General features: G+C 34.7%; 1 protein-coding gene across 1 annotated transcript in view; it reads right to left on the bottom strand.

Annotated features, from left to right (window-relative positions):
- USH2A (usherin) overlaps positions 1–21,121 on the bottom strand; it is a 763,885-nt gene that overhangs the window by 593,846 nt on the left and 148,918 nt on the right. Inside the window, exons 11-12 of the mRNA XM_063114845.1 lie at positions 14,656–14,851; positions 10,271–10,912 (exon numbers count right to left, since the gene is read on the bottom strand). Of these exons, the coding sequence (XP_062970915.1) occupies positions 10,271–10,912; positions 14,656–14,851 (838 nt within the window). The remainder of the gene's footprint in view (positions 1–10,270; positions 10,913–14,655; positions 14,852–21,121) is intronic.

The following is a 21,121-nucleotide window of genomic DNA, read 5'->3' as shown; positions in this document are numbered from 1 at the left end:
TCAAAATACCAATGAAAATCTTCACAGAAATAGAAAAAACAATCCTAACATTCATATGGAACAACAAAAGACACTGAATAGCCAAAGTAATCCTGAGCAAAATACATGAAGCCAGAGGCATTACACTACCTGACTTCAAATTATACTACAAAGATATAGTAATCAAAACAGCATGGGCTGGCATAAAAACAGATATTCAGACCAATGGAACAGAATAGAGAACCCAGAAATCAACTCATATACTTACAACTGATCTTTTTGACAGAGGCACAAAGAACACAAACACTGGGGAAAGGACTGCCTCTTCAGTAAATGGTGCTGGGAAAACTGGATATCCATGTATAGAAGAATGAAATTAGACCCATACGTCTTGCCATATACCAAAATAAACTCAAAATGAATTAGAGACTTAAGTATAAGACATGAAACTATAAAACTTCTGGAAGAAAACATAGGAGAAACACTTGTAGGACTGGACAAAGACTTTATGAATAAGAATTCAAAAACACAATCAACAAAAGAAAAAATAAATAAATGAGATTATATCAAACTAAAAAGCTTCTGTGCAGCAAAGGAAACAATCAACAGAGTGAAAAGACAACCTACAGAGTGGGAGAAAATATTTGCAAACTATGCATTGACAAGGTATTAATATCCAGAATATACAAGGAACTCAAAAAAGACAGTAAAAAAAATAAATTAAAAACCAAATAATCCAATTAAAAAATGGGCAAAGGAGCTAAACAGACATTTTTCAAAGGAAGACACACAAATGGGCAACAGACATGAAAAAATGCTCCACATCACTAAGCATCTTGGAAATGCAAATTTAAACCACATTGACATATCATCTCACCCCAGTCAGACTGGCTATTATCAAAAAGACTGAGAATAACAGATGCTGGTGAGGATATGGAGAAAGGGGAACTCTTATACACTGTAAGAGGGACTGCAAATTAGTACAACTATATGGGAAACAGTATGCAGTTTCCTCAAACAACTACAGATAGAACTACCATATGATCTAGCAATCCTGCTGCTGGGTATACCCAAAGGAATGGAAATCATCATGTTGAAGGGATACCTGCACTCCTACGTTCATCACAAGCCATTTCAAGTTCATCTTGGTGATTTGCAATAGCTAAGATACAGAACTAACCCAAACATTCATCAGTGAATGACTGGGTAAGGAAAATGTGGTATATAGACACAAAGGAATACTACTCTTCCATAAGAAAGAATGAAATACTGCCATTTGCAGCAACATGGATGAGCTTGGAGAAAATTATGTTAAGTGAAATAAGCCAGGCACAAAAAGAGAAATACTGTGTGTCCATGCTTATAAGTGGGAGCTGAGAGAGAGAGAGAGAGAGAGAGAGAGAGAGAGAGAGAGAGAGAGAGAGAGAAGGAAAAAAGACCACAGTAAAACATCGAGTTTTCAGAAGAAGAGAACAGACCTATAGTTACTAGAGGTAGGAAAGGGAGAAGTGGGAGGAGGGTTAGGATAAATGTAGTAAGAGACACAAAGAATAATACAATTTGTAATGATGAATACGCTAGTAACATCGATTCAATCATCACATATTGTTCACGAATACTGATAGTCGATTCTGTACCCTGTAAATATGGATAATTAATTATGTTTCAATTAAAAAGTCTTTTTAAACTTTTTCAATTAAATTAGATACATTTTCAATGTTCTGCTCTTATTCCTTTTCTCTGGGCTGCTACTCCCTTTTTGAGTACCTTGACAATGCCTATTTACTTTTAAAGTGCAGCTAAGGAATAATTTTTCTACTAAGTTCTCCATGCCTTTGATCCTTCAAGAATTAATTAATTCCTTCACTTTACTACTTCTCTATATTATAAATTTCTAATATTATATTTATCACATTATGTTACACTTACATATGAGTCAGTTTCCCTTACTAAACCATAATGCCTCAATATATTTGTGATTGTATATCTTGTACCAGCACAGTCCCCGGTGCATAGTAATTTATTCAATAGATGTTTATCGAAAAATGGATATAGGAATGAAATGGAACGTTACAGACACTCGTCATAACAATGTCTCTTTTAACCCACCCTCCAATACTTATAAAGTGAATGTTTAAGACAAATATTAAGTTATTCAGAAAAAGTTCCACTCTTTCAGAGTACAGATTCTGGAGTCAGATGGACTCGATTTGCAAATGGCTGTTCTGCTGAATTAGATTCCATTTCCCCTGCTATAAAATGGGAATAATACCGGCCCCTCCATAATGAAAATACTGTTCATATTAAATAGGACTTTGTGGGTAGAGCCCTTTTGCAGGACCTGGCACACAGTAGACACTCAGTAAATATTATTGATTATCATCATGGTAATTGTTATTAGGCAGGTTTCAATGAAAGTGGAATTCTTGTAAATTAAAGTTTAAATAATGACTTGTCAGGTCTTTTACTATTTTTTTTTCAAGATGTACCTAAGGTTGTGGTCCACATTTCCTACAATAAGATTCTTTCCTGACGATTTATCAAGGAAGAAGCTTTTATTCTGAGACTCGGTTTTCTTTGTGAAAACCATGTTAACCTAGAAAGTTGTTTCACCAAATGCTAGGACTTGTGGCATAATCAGATCTCAACTTTGAGGCACTGACTTTTAATGGAATATCAGCCATCTGATTCCAATTCCATTGCTGGGTCTTGCATGCAGTTCTAGATTATGAGTTCATTACTTAACAACTATGATGTGCGTCTTAATGAAACAAGACACTTTGTTTTACATTCTAATAGTCTGTGTGAATTATAAAACAAAACCAAAAGTGAATATCAGAGGTAAGCATAGGCATTCACCTATTAGTACAAAACATGTCACAGGAAGCTGTTTGCATTATACCTTAGCCTTTATTTTATCCCAAAGCTGCAGAGTCCTCAATAAACCCTCTCTGCCTCTAGTTCTCAAGGACAAGGGTGGGTCACTGGCTCAGGATGTCTCGACATCCTTCCCTGTCTTTCTCGGCCTGGCCTCTGATTAAGTGCCTGCTGCTGAATGTTATGAGGTCATCCAGCACTGAAAAAAATAACCAGGAAAATATATTTAGTGTTACATTTATTAGTCTGGGTATGTGTACATTCATATATGTACACACACTCCAAATAATTTTAAATTAAAGCATTTTTAAAATACTTAATGGAGGTTAAGCAGCATTTTTAACCTCTGTTCAAGTTATTGAATGGCATATTAAAACCAATGTGGCTCTAATGTACCTTCTAATGTGCACTGCTGCTTTAACAAATTGCCTATAAATTTTAGTTGAATTAAGCCTATTCCTTGTACATTCGTAGTAAGGTTAGGTTAATAATACATGAGGTTTCATCATATGCACCTTCCTTAATAATGTTTTTTAAGAAAGTGGGACAAGAATCTATGTGCAGTAGTCTAGTACGGGCCAGTAATACTTACAATCACAGGTGAAAGGCAGAAGTCCTTAGCTTGCTAATTCATCCCCCAACCCTGCCCTTCTCCCTTAATTTCCCACTTCTCACATGCACCAGCATGGTTTTTGCGCCCTGTAGTATATAATCTAGGTCTCTCAGATTTGTTTGAAGTGGAGTGAAAGCTTCAGACTGCAGCAGTGCTTTTTACTGTGCACACTGCAGAGCTGGCTCCTGCAAAATATCTGTTTATAATAAAGATACTTTAGGATAAGGTTTCTCTTTCCAACGTAAGTTTCACTGTAAGAGACTATAAAATCAGAAAACAAAATTCAAAGTAGAATTTCTGAAGCAAGAATGCAGCATTTAAAAAAAGGTTCCCAAATCACACATTGTCCCTTTTATATGCCATACATATGTGTTTACCATGCCCTTTTTGTTTAAAAAACTTACATTAGGTACTTAGGCCACTATTTTCTTTCCTTTCTTGCATGGTAGGACACCACATCCTTCCTAAGCACCATTAAAGGAACACTCACAGGCCTTTGTTATGCACATGCTTAAAAACAGGAGAATGCCATTGAGGTCTTTTTAAAACAGAATTATTTATTAAGCAGTAAGTATACATGGAGTGCCCACTGTGGAGGTTCTTCTGCATGCCTGGCATAGAGCGTTGGACAACCATGAACAACAATGAGACCTGTTGGCTGGAGATAAACAAACCATCTGAAGACTTGTGGAAATGAGGTCAGAGGGATCTGGAACATTACAAACCACGTGCACAAGTCAAGCCCATCAGCTTTGTTTTTACTAACTGTGGTGGAAAGCCATTGGGGGGCGAGTGACAGGATCTGACTGTAGTCTGAACAGTATCACTTTGGCTGATGTTGCGAACTGACTGAAGAATAAAGGGGAGGGAGTGGCATTAGACAGGCTATTTGAACAGTTCAGGAGAAAGAGGAATGTGGCTTGGACATTGGTAGAAGTGAGAGTGATGAGCAGTGGTCAAATGCTGGATGTATTTGAGGGTAAAACAGCAGGATTGATTTTGATAGATGAGACAAGGATTGTGGGAAAAAGAGAGAAGTCAAGGATGGCTGCGAAGGTTTGTCCTGGAAAGACTGCAGCCCAGAAAATACCAGGGCAGCATTTTCAGCTAAACATGGTAGATTAAACAAGTTTTCCCTCCTGAAATCTCCAAAAATAAAATAAAGGGGAGAAAACAAACAAAACAAAAAACAAACAACAACAACAACAAAAAAAAAAAAAAACAGAAGAGAAAATGGCAGCCAGTGGCAGATGTTTACAAGAAAAAGCTAAACAGTGGAGAGTCTAACAATAAGCTAATTAATTCAGGTTGCATAACTCTGGAAAGAAAGGTTTGGTGTGAGGTGTAGTTAATTCCTTCCTCAATCAGGAGGTCGTCCCTCTCACATTTTAGGAGACAGCAAGCTTTCTTTTTAGCAGTTAAACTAGAGAGGGTTTGAACTCAACAGGTATAGGAATTAAGTGCTACAGTGAACACAGGCATTATTTGAAAGGCTGCTTGTGATAATTTTAAGTGTCAGCTTGGCTAGGCTTGATGTCCAGCTGTTTGGTCAACACTAGTTTAGATGCTGCTGTAAAGGTGCTTTTATAGATTTTCCCAGAACCGAAGAATAGACAAAAGGGTCTACTGAGTGCCCAGAACAATTCTTTCACAAAAAGCATATCATCAGAATATTTTTCTGAAACCAGGGATAAAGAGATGGTAGAAACTTCTAGAAGGCCAAAAAAGAAAAGAAAAGAAAGAAAGAAAGAAAAGAAACTGAACCAACACTGCTAAAAAAATAATGGTTCAATTATTTAGAATATTTGAGTAAAATAATTCCATATAGCAGTAATATTTCAAACAGCTCTTTTTGTTTAGAAAATTTTAGACAGTAAAGATAATTTCAGACATTCAAAATGTTCAGAAAATAATTACTTCCTTTCTTGCATTCTTTTTTAGAAGCTACTGGAACATGTGCTCTACTAAATACACAAATAAACCAAGAAAAGAGAACACATAGCATTCAGGAAATAGAGGATCTAACCCAGGAGACAGGCAAAGGAGATCCCCAGTACAGCTGCAGATTCAAGACCTGAAATATAGCAGCACATCAGAACTGCTGATCGACTGGCACAAACCAGAGCAGGAGGATCAGGAGGAAAAACTGACAGAGAGAGCTCCGTTGCAGAGTTTTGTTTCTCTGAAGTATCTACGGTATTTCTAGAAAGCCGAGCGAAGACAACTTTTTCAACAAACGAAATAAAATCAAAGCAAATTGTATGGCTTAGCTCTGAAAACAGATTTATGTAGTCATAATGAAGCAATCTGTGAATGTTAATTAAACAAAATAAAGGGATTGTTGAGAAGGGAGTTTAAGGAGCTAAATATTCATCTTCTGTAGTAGGAAGATACTAGATAATGTCTAAATTTTAAAAATCAAGATAGAACGATATATGTATATCATTCAGAAATACAGAAAGGAACGCCAGGAGAAGCATCTAAAGAGGGTGAAGGTGGTTACTTTGAGGAGGAAAATTTTCCTGGGGAAAGGAGTGGGCAGGGGACTGCTGTTTTTTAAAACTAAGTGTGTGTAAATTTTGATAAAAATACAAGTTAAATTTTAAAAGTAAAAAATGCTAGAAAATGATATTGAGTCTTTTTCTTCACATAGGTCCTCTCCTGGTCTCCCCCCTCACCTCTGGGTCCTTTCTTTTGGTGGTTTATCTGGCATAATCTTGTTTTTTCTTAAGAGAATAATTTCCTAGTCGCTATTTGCCTAAGTACAGATGTCACAAAACTCCTTTCCCAAGTTTTATGGCAAATTGTCTGCTTCTTTAGAGGAGGACATAGAATGGGCACCATCATTAATAATAAAAATAATTATCACATTTAAAGCATTCCTGTATTTTACTTGTGCAGTTGTTGTACTTCCATTGTTCGAATTTCAGTATCTTGAGAGCAAGAATTATTTTATTCAACTTGCATAGCCACAGTAATAAGAAAATTTCTCATACATTGTAGGCACTCAGTAAGGAGTTTGTTTAATTGAAGACACTGAGAAATAGTGAGGAATTTTAACAAGGGCATCTCATAGGGCTGCTTTTTAAATCAGGCACCCATAATTTTAAATGAGAAAAAAGAAAAAAGGAAAAGAAAAATGGAAAAGTGACTAATTTTAAAAAATGACATAAAGAGCAGCAAGTTAAAGTTTTCTTTCACTTCACCATTCCTCCTTTAAACCACTTTCTGTTTCTATTTCACTCAACAATCAATGTGCCTTTATTCTGTATGATAAAAACTTAGCTATACAGTTTACCTTCCTGGAATTTTAAACATTCAGAATCATTGTAGACATGGATGTAAGGTTCATACGTAACAGATAAACTCTATTTGGTAACCAAAATAATATTTTGAACTCTTAGAAACAAAAACATAATTGAGCAAAGGATCAAAAGATTATCACTACCTAAATTTATAGTACATATTTACTTGTAAATTAACTCATTGTCAGTCTCCCCATCAGAATTTAAGCTTAGTGAAAATTTTGTTCACTGTTCCAAATAAAATGTCCTTTGACTAGATTAAAAAATCAACAGAACCCACAAGGAAGATTTCTCAGTAAGAGAAAGGTTTATCTATATGAAACTAACCACACTGTCCAACAAAGTATAATAATTCCAATCTATACTTTGATCATACCAGGTTTTTATAACTATAAACCTAGGTCGATATCTCAGGAGGAGCACTGATGAAACTATAGCTTGTCACGGGAAGGGAATATGACTAGAACAGAAGGAGGCCCATGAATCAGGGCAGGTAAGAAACACCTGGAGAAACAGAAGAGATTTTGTTCATGTGTCTCCTTAGGGCTCAAGAGGCCTTTATTATCACTGGCTATAATTTTTTTAATTGCTAATAATTAGAGTTATCCAAAGAGTGCCAAACTCACTGACATTAGAAGCATCTATTCAGAAGTTGACTAATGTTCTGCCAGCCAATTTTAAGTATAGACATTCCTTCTATAGCCAAGATTGCTGATTATCTTCAAGTATCAATTTCCTTCCTATTCCTTGTAATAACAGAGGCCTCACATTTTAAACAGACACATGGATATTCTATTGATCACCCTCTCTTGCAGCTAGGTGTGGACATGCAGAGCAGTTCTGACCAATAGGATGTGAGCAGAACTGATATGGGCACCATTTATGTACCATCTTAAAGATACAGCTGTTTACCGCTGGTTGGAAATGGACAGCTGGAAGAAAATATGGGAGTTACCTATTGAGGGGAAGAGGAATGCCTTTAGAGAGTTGGCAGCTGGAACAAATGGAGCTCCGAGTTATGTCTTCTGACACTCAGTCTGGAACATTTTCCATTAAATATTTCACTATATGTTATTGAATTTTTTTTAGTGAATAGAAACATTTTCACAATTTTTAATGCTCCCTGCTCTTAACTCATTAACTCCACCTATAGATCCATAATTATAGAATTGTTTACAATGAGATGTGTATTACTATTTCTTGAACATGAACTTTTCTTCAAAGTCAAATAATAAAGCATGAAGAAAATACAAGCCTGAGCAAAAAAGTGCATTATTTTCATATTTTCTATAGGTTTGAATTAAGCTACCTCTTAAAACAGTGATACTTAATGTTGAACAAGTATTTGTGGTTCACTGAGTGAGTGATGGAAAATCATAGTCAGTATTTTGAATAGAAAAAACTAGGTAGAGAGCACCAACGAACACTGAAATTTATGACTCTACAGCATTCCATGTTAGAAAAGGAGAATGAGCCAAAAAGCATTAAGACAGATGGAAGTCAGCTCTGTATGTGACATGTGTAGCACCAGGATGGGCCTGCAGAGACTGAAGAAGATGGGCAAGTTAGGGAATATCAGAAAATATAACGCTGGATGAAAGACTGGGACCAGAAGATAAAAACTCCTGAAGGTTTTCTCAGATTGAACTCAAGTGATATGCAAAAGAAAACCCATTTTAGGCAACCTTCTAGGAGTATGACATACTAGTGTTTTAGAGGACTTATTCTGCCAACAATTATTGCCAAACTTATATGCATAATTAAAGTCATAATAAAATATTTACTAAATTTTAACAATAGATAATTACTCAAAAGGATATAACATTTGACCTATTGGCTTTTGCTGGTTTACTTAGAAAGAAGGAAATATAAATCAACGGTTACTTGACTGTGCAAGGGGACTGAGTACCTTGTTTGTAAAACTAGAGTATTAACAAACAGGAAAAGAGAAAAAAATATCATCTAGGATACCAAAAAAAGTAATTAGTTTCAAATTTCGAAAGATTAATCTGAAGCTAAAAGAGCGCAATGTGCTGTAGCTGTCATTTACGCTGTCTGCCCAGCTCTCGATAACCTTCCCATTTTCTGGGATATTCACCACCTTGCTCCTACCTTATAAAGTGGATGCATAGAGTGGGACCAGAAGTCATACTCATTTTATGTGAATTGGACACCGCTGACTACCGTGAATTGGCCCAGAGGTAGCCACCCAAACAAAACTGAGTCAATTCGAATTTCCCTCTTGGAATCATAACCAAGAGGCAGCTGAGCTTCTCTGTGTAGCTGGAAGTAGAATTGTAAGCAATCTCAGGGAACGTGGGGCAGCCATGTAACCATGCAGAAAGAAAGAGAGAAGCAGAGAATACCCTTCTGCAGAAAAGAGACACAGAGACAGGTAAATACAAATATGAATGAACACATATCAGTAGGAGCTTGTAGTTCCCGAGTTCTGACTTCATTGGTCCTTATCTTTAGGTTTTATGGAATCTGCAGTCATCATATTGTCCCCATTTATGTTTCTTCTAGTTCAAGTTGTTTTCTGATACTTATACCTCAAAAAGAATGAGCACTTCATCAATTCCTTCCTGTCTCTTTCGACTTGCTTGTCACACTGCCCATAGTTGAAGGAAAGACATGGCTCAATTCTCCTTAGCTGGGTTCCTTGCCGCGTACAACAGGACTTTTCTCTACCCCTTCCCCAGCAGGCAGATCCCCCTTTTTAATTCTTATCATGCTCATTTTCACAGACTCAGATAACTCAGAGCTGATGTGGGTTACAGGACAACAATCAGTTCAGCTGTTAAACAACTGATAAATAGTTATATTTAATTATAATATCATGACGAATTTATTATTTTAAAAGTGTATTATCTTAATTAAAATCACATAAAGGCAAGCAGAGAGCCATAGATAGGGTCCATCTTTCTTCCAGTTGAGAAACAGATGGAAAGATAGCTTTGTGTACGTGAGATTAGGCGGTGGTCTATTTTATTAATTTGATGCCATGCAAAGATATTCTTAGATGTTTCTGTGTGATACCAGACATATAGCCCCTTCAGTAAAAACATCTGGCCAGCTTTACTCAGGAATTCAGTTCAGCATCTGAATATCTGGCATTGCACAGATAAAGAACTCAAGTTTTCCTTTCTTTGGAAAATAAAACTTATTCTTGATTTTCTTTAATTAGATGTTTTTCAATTGTTAAAAGGGGATTTACTTCACGTTGAGAAATTAAGTCTCAATTACGAAATAAGTCTGATTGGCTGGTGTTCAATTAAAGTGTCCCTGCGCACCAAAAATAGCAATGCAAATATCCCAGATCATCTTGAACAAGTCAAATAGTTCTATCTGTGTTGGATAGTGATATAAACACAACAATGATGCTGCAGCTGAATTTTTTAGAAGCCCCAAACCAGAAACAGGAAGGAATCATCTGCTATGGGATAAAAAAAGGAAAGTCATTGTGCACTGACAATGTAACACATTTCTCTCTTACCTGGTTGACACTGATTACACCTTCTTCCTTGACGATTGGGCAAACATAGGCACTGGCCACTGATTGGGTCACAAATGGTCCCAGGAAATGTCCCTAAGGAGTCACACTCACACATCTGGCAGCCTTGAAAATTGCCAGTGGTCAAATTGTACCTGTGAGGTTCACACTGATTACAGTGAAGACCTGCTACCCCTAATTTGCAAGGACATTGTCCTGTTGATTTGTCACATAGCAAAGAGCCATTTACTGTCCCAGTCTTATCACAGTTACAAGGCAGACAGAGGAAAGAATCATTTTGCTGTAAGTAGAAGTAGCCCTCCAAGCATTCACTGCACCGTCTCCCTCCAACGTTGGGCTTACAGATGCACTGCCCTGTCTCAGCATTACAGACCGTCCCAGAGAGGGACCCAGCTGTGTCACAGTCACAGGCCTTACAACCAGTGACGTCCAGCCCATAAAAGGCTTCTCTGCAGGTGTCACACTGAAGTCCTTTGGCTTCTTTTTTGCATTCACACTGCCCAGAAAGAGGATTGCAGAACTTGTTCACAGACCCATGGAGGTTACACTGGCAGGGCTCACATCCATCTTCATTAAAACTTCGGAGAAATTTAAATCCAAAATTGCAATGATCACATCTAAGCCCTAAAGATAAAATATGTTTTAAAAGGTGAGGATGGGAGAATGATCCCATTCAAGATACCCAAAGAACAAACAACACTACTGCAGACATTTAATGCAGACACAAAATATTGAGTGTTTTTCTCAAAAGCAACATCATAGAGAGCTAACTGTACATTCAAAATATGATGGCAGTACTTAATTTAGCTCTTATACACAACTTTATTTGCGATGTACTTTATAAGATTTTAATTATTTATTACTTAATGCAGAGAAAAATGCTTAATGCAAGTGTTGGTTCTGTTATAAATACTCAAGCTCTTTTCCTCTTTAACAAATTTTAAAACTATTTTAACAAATATGTTCACTTAAAAGTGTAGTAAAATTGCATATTACCACATTAGTTATTTTCCTAGAAATCAGAATTTTTAAAAAAATGTTTAATACAATGTTAAGCTGGTACAAAGTTTCAGTTAGGATGCATAAGTTCTGGTGATCTATTGTACAGCACAGTGACTGATAGTTGATAATAATGTACTGTATACTTGAAAATTGCTGAAAGATTAGATCTTAAATGTTCTCTTCACAAAAACATGATAAGTGTGTAAGATGATAGATATGTTAATTAGCTTGAATTAATCATTTCACGATGTATACATATATCAAAACATCATGTTGCACTCTGTAAATATATACAATTTTTATTTAATTATACCCTAGTAAAGCTGGAAAAAAAGAAAAAAATCATTAAGCTGATAACTATTTTTGTGACAACAGCATATATTGCTGCATATCACACATTTAAATAATTAATATAAATAAAACTTATCCAGAATAATTTTTGTTTTAATCCTTTTGTATGCTCCTGTAGTTTATCATTCTCAATTAATATAAATTACGCTCTCCTTGGCTCATAAAGCAATCACACTTCTTGTCATATTGTGTGATTCAGAACATACCTCTTTAAACACTGATAAATTCTGCTCTTTCTATTACTTCTACTTAAAGGACTACACATATACATTTTATAAACAGAGAAAAATGTTTTATCACCTAAATTTAAATCTCTGGCAACTTAGGTTAGTCTCAAAAAGGGTATTACAAGGCAAAGGAATAAAAAAAAATAACTAGAATAGTAAATATTTATATGTAAAATACTTCCTTTAGATAGTCTTCATATATTCATGAATTTAAATAGTTGACTATGTGGGGCTGAATCACCTAAAACGTTTATTTCAAGCTATTGCTATTAGCAATAAAAAAAAAAATTAGTCCTGAAATAAGGGTCAAAAACACACCAAGGAACTCATAATGTAGAAAAGCTTTTCCTAAATGGAAGGAAATATATAATATACATGTGTATATATGGATAAAAATTCAAGAACTCCAAAGGAAGGCAAGTTCTTTAACAGTGATGAATGACTCACCTAAGGCATATCATTTAATTTCAATAAGGAAAATAAAAAAGGACCACTATTGCCGCAAATTTTAAAAATAACTGTATTGTTAACAAGAATTATGACTCATTTTGAACTATTAAAATTGGTCTACATGGATTCATATCATATCAGTTTTAAAAATATGTGCAGTGCTTATTTGAATATGCCATACATATTCCTGACAGGTAATCTATTCCTAACGATACTCAAGAAGGCCTACAGGGCATCACATTCCGTGCTAACAAGTACAGGCGAGTTAGCACACTCGGCATTTAATTCACATTCCTCTCCCTTTTTATTCTAGATGAATGACCTACTTTAATAAAATTATTGGTGCTAATGTATTTTACTGGTGATGGAATCATTAGTAAGATTTAACAGTTTTGTTAACTCTAACCATTGGCTTTCTGAAGCAGAGACAACATACATTTGTATTTTCTTTTATTTTTCTTTCATATTAACAAGGCAAAATTGAATGAGGTTACTTACTAATCCCATTAAGAAAGTAAACAAATATCTCTATCTATCTATCTATCTATACACATAAAGATTATATTTTATTAAAAGTATTTCATTTATAGTAATTCTCTATAAATAATAATTTATAATAATATTAAAATGATGATTTAGTCTTCACAACATATATATTTATATTTTCCTGCAGAAAACTATCTCGAACAACCAATAAAACTGGTAAATAGCAGGGAGGTTGTAATAAATTCTACGTAAATTTAGATTTTTTTCTTTCCTCAAGCTCTGGAATCTAACCATCATCGGAAAGATTCCATTGATATAGAAAAGTAGCCATTTCTTTGTCTTTAAAGGCCTTGCTTTAACTTTTATTTTCACATCTTGAATTTAAAATACATCTCACATTAAAGAACAAAGGATTCCATATAGATTGAATTCAAAGGTCTTAGAATTCATTCAGCATCACAGATAACACATACAAAGATGTGCTTCTCTTTACCAGTTATTTTTTCTTTCTAAAAAGTTAGTTTTTGTATGCTTGCGATGCATAAATGCAAGTTATGTTATAGATTGCAATGTACTCTTCCTTTAAACCAGAGAAATCTTGTATAATACTATCAAGCACGTTCATATTATTTTTATTAAATTAAATTGAAATGCTTGTCTCGTTGAATTGGGTAACATGATGTATATATATCTACATAGATAAAAGATAAATTATTAGATTTGGAGTTATATCACAGAAATGAAAATGTTATTCAGAATGGTATGTATATATGTGTGCATGTGTATATGTGTATGCATTTTGTGTCTCTGTGAGTGTGTGTGTGTGTGTGTGTGTGTCTGTGTCTGTGTGTTTTATCACTGTCAGGCATGTTTTTATTACTGTAAGGTTCAGGTCAGTGTTAGAAAAACCATGGACGACTTGGTGCCTTGAATGACAATAGAAAGGCAAAGGTCCTTTTAAAACTTCCTATATGAACCAAGACACATTCAGATACAATACAGGACTCACTTCATCAGGAAACTTTCCTCTCATAATATTCTCATATATCAAAATTTCAAAGTGCATTATGTACATAGTGCATTTTGGGCACTTGATAAATTTTGTCCTTATGTGGTGGTGGTTCCCCTCAAAAATGTTGGATGTAATAAATTGCTATAATCAAATCTAATTTCTGAAAAATACCTGTGGGAGTAACAAACAAAAAAGCACGTCCTTATATTAAAAAAATGATAAATAACACTGAAGGTAGCTGTTTATTATAATCAGCTTGGCACTGAATTACAAAATTAAAATTATTTGGCCCTTTATAACTAACCCTAGCAATATACATGATCTGTGGAATTATGTTGACTTATTTTGCATTTCATAGGAACAGTTCAAAGAAATATAATAGAAAAAATGGAAAGATTTATCACAAAGGACCCTGTAGCACAGAACATTTTGAAAAAATCCATTTATTTTAGTCTATTAAGAAAACTAGCATGGAAATGATTTGCTTAGAACTCATTAAGTATAAAACATTTTGAAAAAGTGCTAATTTTCTAAAAGAAACATCTATGCAGTAAGCAAATTATATTTTTCTATGACTTATTAGTATGGGACCATGTGAACCAACGTATCTACAGAATAAAGAAACTTCCAAAGGGTTGATTAAACTAAGCTTCAAGCTGTAGTTTGATAGAATTATTAATTTAATCATTTTTAGACAGTTAATTTCATCCAAATTGTTTTTTTTTCCAGCCTGCCTTGAGCAAGGAAATTTGCTTTACTCTTTAGTTAAGAAATCAAATAGAGAATTTTATTACAGATGGCAATAGAGACGTGACTGTGAACTTCTGCATGACACATACCAATAACATTTGCTTTGCACTTGCACTGGCCTGAATTTTGGTGACAGGTAATATCTCCATCCACTGTCCCAGAGGCATTGCAGTTACAGGGACTGCAGCCATCAGGATCCACCTCTTGTAGACTGTAGAATCCATCCTGGCACTGATTGCACTGTCTGCCAGACACATGTCTCTTACAATCACACTGGCCTCCAATCTGGAAAAGATACAACATGTTGTAGAATGATGAACATATCTATTTTTAGATAATTTGCTCATTAGGTACAAGACAGGGAGGGAGGGGGAAAAAAACTTTAAATGTTAAGCAGACAAGAAAGTAATAAGGTATTCTTCCTCCTGACACAAAACATGGGAGGCTGAACAGGGTGAATATTTAGAACTGAATGAAAATAAACCCCAGAGAAGTCAGTACTATAGGACTAAAAGGGAAACAGGGAATTTAGCTTTAACTACTATATAAAGAAATCAGATATGGACATGTAGAGACTGAAAATAGAAAAGAGCCAGTAGTTAATTTAGTCTTTATGACTCTCTGTTTCATTCCTCTCATTTACTGTCTTGCTGATCCAAACTTGTTTTATACGCGCCAGGTGTTTAAATTAAGGAAGAATCTTTCTATGATAACATCATCCTGTGAAGGTTTTAACAATGTTTAAAGTTCTTCATTAATAGCATACATTTATGGCTACTAATACTGACTGACCCTGATGAATTTTTCTTTCCCCACAATTCTCCTTTTAGGAATATTTCAGTATATTTATGATTCATTTGTAGCATCATTTGACCAAAGTAAGTATATTTAGTTGATTAAGATTGTGGTAAAAATGCAAAAAAGTTGCTTGTTTTAGAGCAGTTTCAAGCAAATTTTTAACATTATTTTTCCTAAAACATTATTTTTCCTCTTTAAGATGCTGTTTTGAGAAAAATGAAAATATATAAAAATATATAAAGTTCATCTACTATATGCATGTATAATACTATGTTGGTTAAAGAAAGTTAAGAGCTAATACTCTTCATAAGGGAACACACGTATATTAAATGTGAAATAAATATGAGAAATTCAATAGTTACTCAGGACTCTAATACGGAGATGTAGAAACAGACATCAACTCTTTTTCATAGTCAATGGAATTTCTCCCCCTAATTTTCTTTCACTTGGAAGGAATCCAGCTCTTACATTTGGAGGCAGGGTTACCATAGAGGAAAGTAACCTACATGTGGAAAGACACGGTTTGATTTACATTTAATTTCAAGGATATTAAAAATATCATATGAGGTTGGGGTTCAGTTATGAAGCTGTAAGGAAGGGCTTTCAAATTAAAGAATTTTTAAAAATCTACTACTGCCTCATTTTTCCTCATCTGAGAAATAGAGACTCACTGAAATCATAAAGGGAGATATACTCACCAGATGTAGCTGTAGGTAACAACAAACCTCAACATCAAAGACTCATATAGGTTTAGAAAGATGAGCAAAGACTATGAACTGCCTCCTGGTGCCTGGCTGTTTCTCGCCCCCACTCCCAACCAGCCCCATGCAAACCAGGTAATTACTCAAGATAGGGATTTGATTCTGGCTGCAAAAATAAATGGCATTTATTGGTGGGTATGTGTTACATACAGCCATGAAAATCAATAGGCCTCTGATTACATGCTTACAACACTTTAAGTACATTATCCTATAATTTAGGCCTTACTTTTTGCTGGTGCTTCAAGTGTATGAATCTTATTCACAGCTACCAAGTATCTTCAGGGATTGGGCATATATTATATCTCTGTCAAAGAATAATCTTATACATTCCTCACATGTAAAGAGTAGCCTTTTAAAGATCAAGAGCAAGAAAGAGTAAAAAAGGTAAAGAGAAATAAAGTGTATTCTGTGTCAAAACTTTTACCTTTTATATATTTCATTATACTCGTATTTTAATGCACTACGTATATGAACTGGAGCTTCCTTGCCTTTTGAAATCTAGATAAAACTGACTGTAACCCTAACTCTATTCCTATTGAAGGATGCAATTGCTCCTTAAGTTGTAAGACTTCTCATATCACCCTGACCCTAAATTTCTGCTTCTTCCATTTCAGAATCTCCACATATTACCCAAGATCACTGCACTGCATCACCCAGAGGTGAAACTCAGCTGTTGCCTCAATTTCAAGAAGAACTCGCACTAAACTTTACTAAAAATCTGAGGTGAAAGAAGAGTGAGAGGTTTTCTTTGCAATTCATAATATTGCTTTAGTTTGCCTATTACTAGAGATTTTCATAGGTTTCTGCGCTCCAATTACCCACCATTTCTGTGGCTTCTCTCTATTTCCTCCTTGCTTTTCCCTGAAACATGTCTACTGTTCTCTTTACACCTGACTTTCATTCAATTTTTCACACAGAACGTCTCAAAAGTGTTTATTATTGCCTTGTTCCCTGCCAAAACCTAAGTCTGATCAAAGTGTTTTTTGTCTAAAACGATTCTCTCCATATGAAAAACTGCTGCAAATTAGTAAGATGACAACTTTACTCCCATTTCATTAATCTAAAAGTTTGTATAACACATATAGATCATGCAGATTATGATTTCTGTATATTAGTAAATCTTAAAATGTAGTTTATAAGTAAAACGATATAAGGCTTTATCACATTTTTAATTTTTAAGAACATGAGACCTTATGTAATATGTTGCCCATTAAATATAGCCAAGTGTTTTTTATTATCATTAGCATATTCATTATTACAAATCAAGATTTTTCTTTATGCACTTTACCCGACCTGTCCCGCCTCAAACCCCCCCCCTCCCTCCATCTCCAATAACCTTAGGTTTGTTCTCTCCTTCTGAAAGTTCAATGAATTGTGGTGGGTTCTCCTCCCTACCCCTCCCCTCCCCTCCTTTCCACTGCTCCCTTCTTTCTTTCTTAGCACCCAGATATAAGTGAGAACATGTGGTATTTCTCATTCCTAGACCGGCTTATTTCACTTAACATAATTTCTCCAGACTCATCCATGTTGCTGCAAATGGCAGAATGTCATTCTTTTTTATGGCTGAGTAGTATTCCATTGTGTATATACAACATTTTCTTTATCCAGTCATCTGTCGATGGACACCTAGGTTGGTTCCATATTTTGGCTACAGTAAATACAGCTGCAATGACCATGGGAGTGCATGTATCCCTTCAACATGATGACTTCCATTCCTCTGGATATATACCCAGTTGTGGGATTGCTGGATCATATGGTAGTTCTATCTGTAGTTGTTTGAGAAATCTCCATACTATTTTCCATAATGAATGTGCTAATTTACAGTCCCATCTACAGTGTAGAAGAGTTCACCTTTCTCCACATCCTCACCAGCATTTGTTATTCTTGGTCTTTTTAATAATAGCCAATCTAACTGGATGGAGTGAGACGATATCTCAGTGTAGTTTTGATTGGCATTTCTCTGATGACTAGTGATGTTGAGCATTTTTCCATGTATCTGTTGGCCATTTGTATGTCTTCCTTTGAAAAGTGTCTATTTGTTTCCTTTCCCCATTTTTTAATTGGATTATTTGGTTGTATGCTCTGGATATTAATCTATTATCAGATGTATAGTTTGCAAATATTTTCTCCTATTCTATAGGTTGTCTTTCTGCTTGTTGGTTGTTTCCTTTGCTGTGCAGAAGCTTTTTAGTTTTATATAATCCCATTTATTTATTTTTTCTTTTATTGCTTGTGCTTTTGGGGTCCTATTCATAAAGTCTTTGCCCAGTCTTATTACCTGGAGTGTTTCTCTTATATTTTCCTATAGTAATGTTATGGTGTCAGGTCTGATATTTAAGTCTTTAATCCATTTTGAGTTGATTTGGTATATGGTGACAGGTACATGCCCAGTTTCATTTTTCTGCCTATGGATGTCCAATATCCCCAGTACCATTTGCTGAAGAGGCAGTCTTTTCCCCAATGTATGTTCTTGCTGCCTTCATCAAAGATCAGTTGGCTGTATGTATGTGAGTTGATTCCCAGGTTTTCAATTCTGTTCCATTGATCAAGCGTCTGTTTTTTATGCCAGTACCATGCTGTTTGGGTTACAATAGCTTTGTATCATAATTTGAAGTCAGGTAGTGTTATGCTCCTGGCTTTATTTTTCTGCTAAGGATTTCTTTGACTATTTGGGGTCTTTTGTTGTTCCATATGAATATTTGGATTGCTTTTTTATTTCTGTGAAGAATGTCATAGGTATTTTCATGGAGATTGCATTGAATCTGTAAATTGCTTTGGATAGAATGGACATTTACATGATGTTAATTCTTCCCATCCAAGCACATGATATGTCTTTCCACCTTTTTGTGCCCTGTTTAATTTCTTTCAGTAGTGTTTTGTAGTTCTCATTGTAGAGATTTTTCACCTCCTTGGTTAAATTGATACCTAGGTATTTCATTTTTTTGGCAACTATGGTAAATGGGCTTGCTTTCTTGATTTAATTTTCTGCTAGTTATTGGAGTATAAAAATGCTATTGATTTTGGGGTGTTAATTTTGTATCCTGAAACATTACTGAATTTGTTCATCAGCTATAAGAGTTTTTTGGTAGAGTCTACAGGTTTTTCTATATATAAGCTCATGTCATCAGCAAACTCCAGTCAGTTTCTTAAAAGTTAACTGAAAATACACAGTTTATTTCTGTATAATTTAGCTGCAGATTCTCCTTTTTTAATGTGAGAGAACACAAATCTACTCATACTCTAAGACCAATTCCTGTCCACCAAGAAGTAGAAAGAGAGAAGGGCATTCTCCTTCCCTTTAAAAATATACTTATAGTTAGACATGACACATTTCTCTTTCTATGCTCTGTGGTAGAATTCTTCCACACTAACCTGAGGTTAACCTATTAATTTTCTTTGGCTAAATATTAGCAAATATGTTAGCAAAAACAACATAAGCAGAGGTTTAAAAACGATCACAGATTTGGAGTTTACTTTCTCTTGCTGGTTTTGGATCTCTGAGACCAACTTGTGAATAAGCTCAAACTATCCTGTTGGAGGATTAGAAGACATGTGGAAGAGAACTGAGGTGCACCAGCTAATAATTGTCCCATGATCCCAGGATCCCAGATAACAGCCTGCTTGCCACCCACCAGATATGTGAGTGATGCCTTCCTAGGTTATGTAACTGCCATGTGACCAGCTAGCTAGCGTAGACAAATGAGAGAGCCCAGAAGAGATTAGCCAAGACAGACCAGACCAGCACCAAGCCAAACTACAGAATCCTAATAAAGGATTTTATTGTTTTAAGCCATTAGCTTAAGAAGCAAAAGTTCATAGATACAATAGCATTGACCAGAAATTAAATTGCATTTGTGATTTTGTGTATTTTGAAGCTCTGTGATTTGTCCATAAATATTAAGAATTGTTATGTCGTAGTGATAAAATGACCCCTTTTGTAATATGAAATTACCTTTATCCTGGGTAATATTTTGCTCTAAAAATCTATATTCTCTGATATCAGTAAATTCACTCCAGCATTTTTATGATTAGTTCTTGTCTAATACATCTTTTCTGCCCTTTACATTTCACCTATATGTGTCTTATACCAGAAATGTATTTCCTATAGGCAGCAATTTGTAGGATCTTACTTTGCTATTAAATCTTCCACTCTCTGATTTGAAGTGGAGTATTTAGAACATTTAAATTTAACATGATTATTGATATGGTTAAGTTTAAATCTATTATCTGATTATTTTCTATTTTTCCCATCTGTTTTGGGTTCCTCTTTTCTTCTTTTTTGTCTGATTTTGTATTATTTTATATTTTTTATTATTTCATTTTATCTCCCTGTTGGTTTACTAGCTATAAGCTTTTGTTTTACTATTTTAGTGGTTTCTTCCACTTCATAATCAAAATCTACCTTCACGTGATAAACTACTTCACATTCAGCATTAAAAATCTGACAATAGTATACTTCCTTTTCTTCCCTCCTAACCATTCTGTTATTATTGTCATACATTATATCTACAAACCCTTTACTGTAGTGTTGTTATTTTTGTTTAAATTGTCAACTATCTTCTAAAGAAATTAAATTATCAGAAAAGTATTTTATATATTTATCAACATAGGTAACATTTTGGGAGTTTTACATTTCTTTGTGTAGGTCCATATTTCCATATAATATCATTTTAATTCTGCATGAAGAACTTCTTTCCAACATTTCTAATAGTGCAGATCTGCTTGTGATAGACAGTCTTATTTTATGTACTGCAAAAAATATTTTATTTCACTTTCATCTCAGAAAGATATTTTTACCAGGTATAGAATTCTAAATACACAATTTGTTTTCTTTTTGTGTTTTAAGAATATTGCTTCACTATCTTGTTTTCATTATTCCTGACAGGAAATATGTTGTCATCCTTATTGTTTTGCCTCTGTATTTAAAGTGTTTTTTTCCTCTGGCTGCATTAATACTTTATCTTCAGCATTAAAGAGAAAATTTTGATTTGTATCT

The sequence above is a fragment of the Cynocephalus volans genome, chromosome 11, assembly GCF_027409185.1.
Source record: "Cynocephalus volans isolate mCynVol1 chromosome 11, mCynVol1.pri, whole genome shotgun sequence".
Classification (NCBI taxonomy): domain Eukaryota; kingdom Metazoa; phylum Chordata; class Mammalia; order Dermoptera; family Cynocephalidae; genus Cynocephalus; species Cynocephalus volans.
Note: the sequence above shows the minus strand (reverse complement) of the source record. Positions and strands in the feature narration are given on the sequence as shown.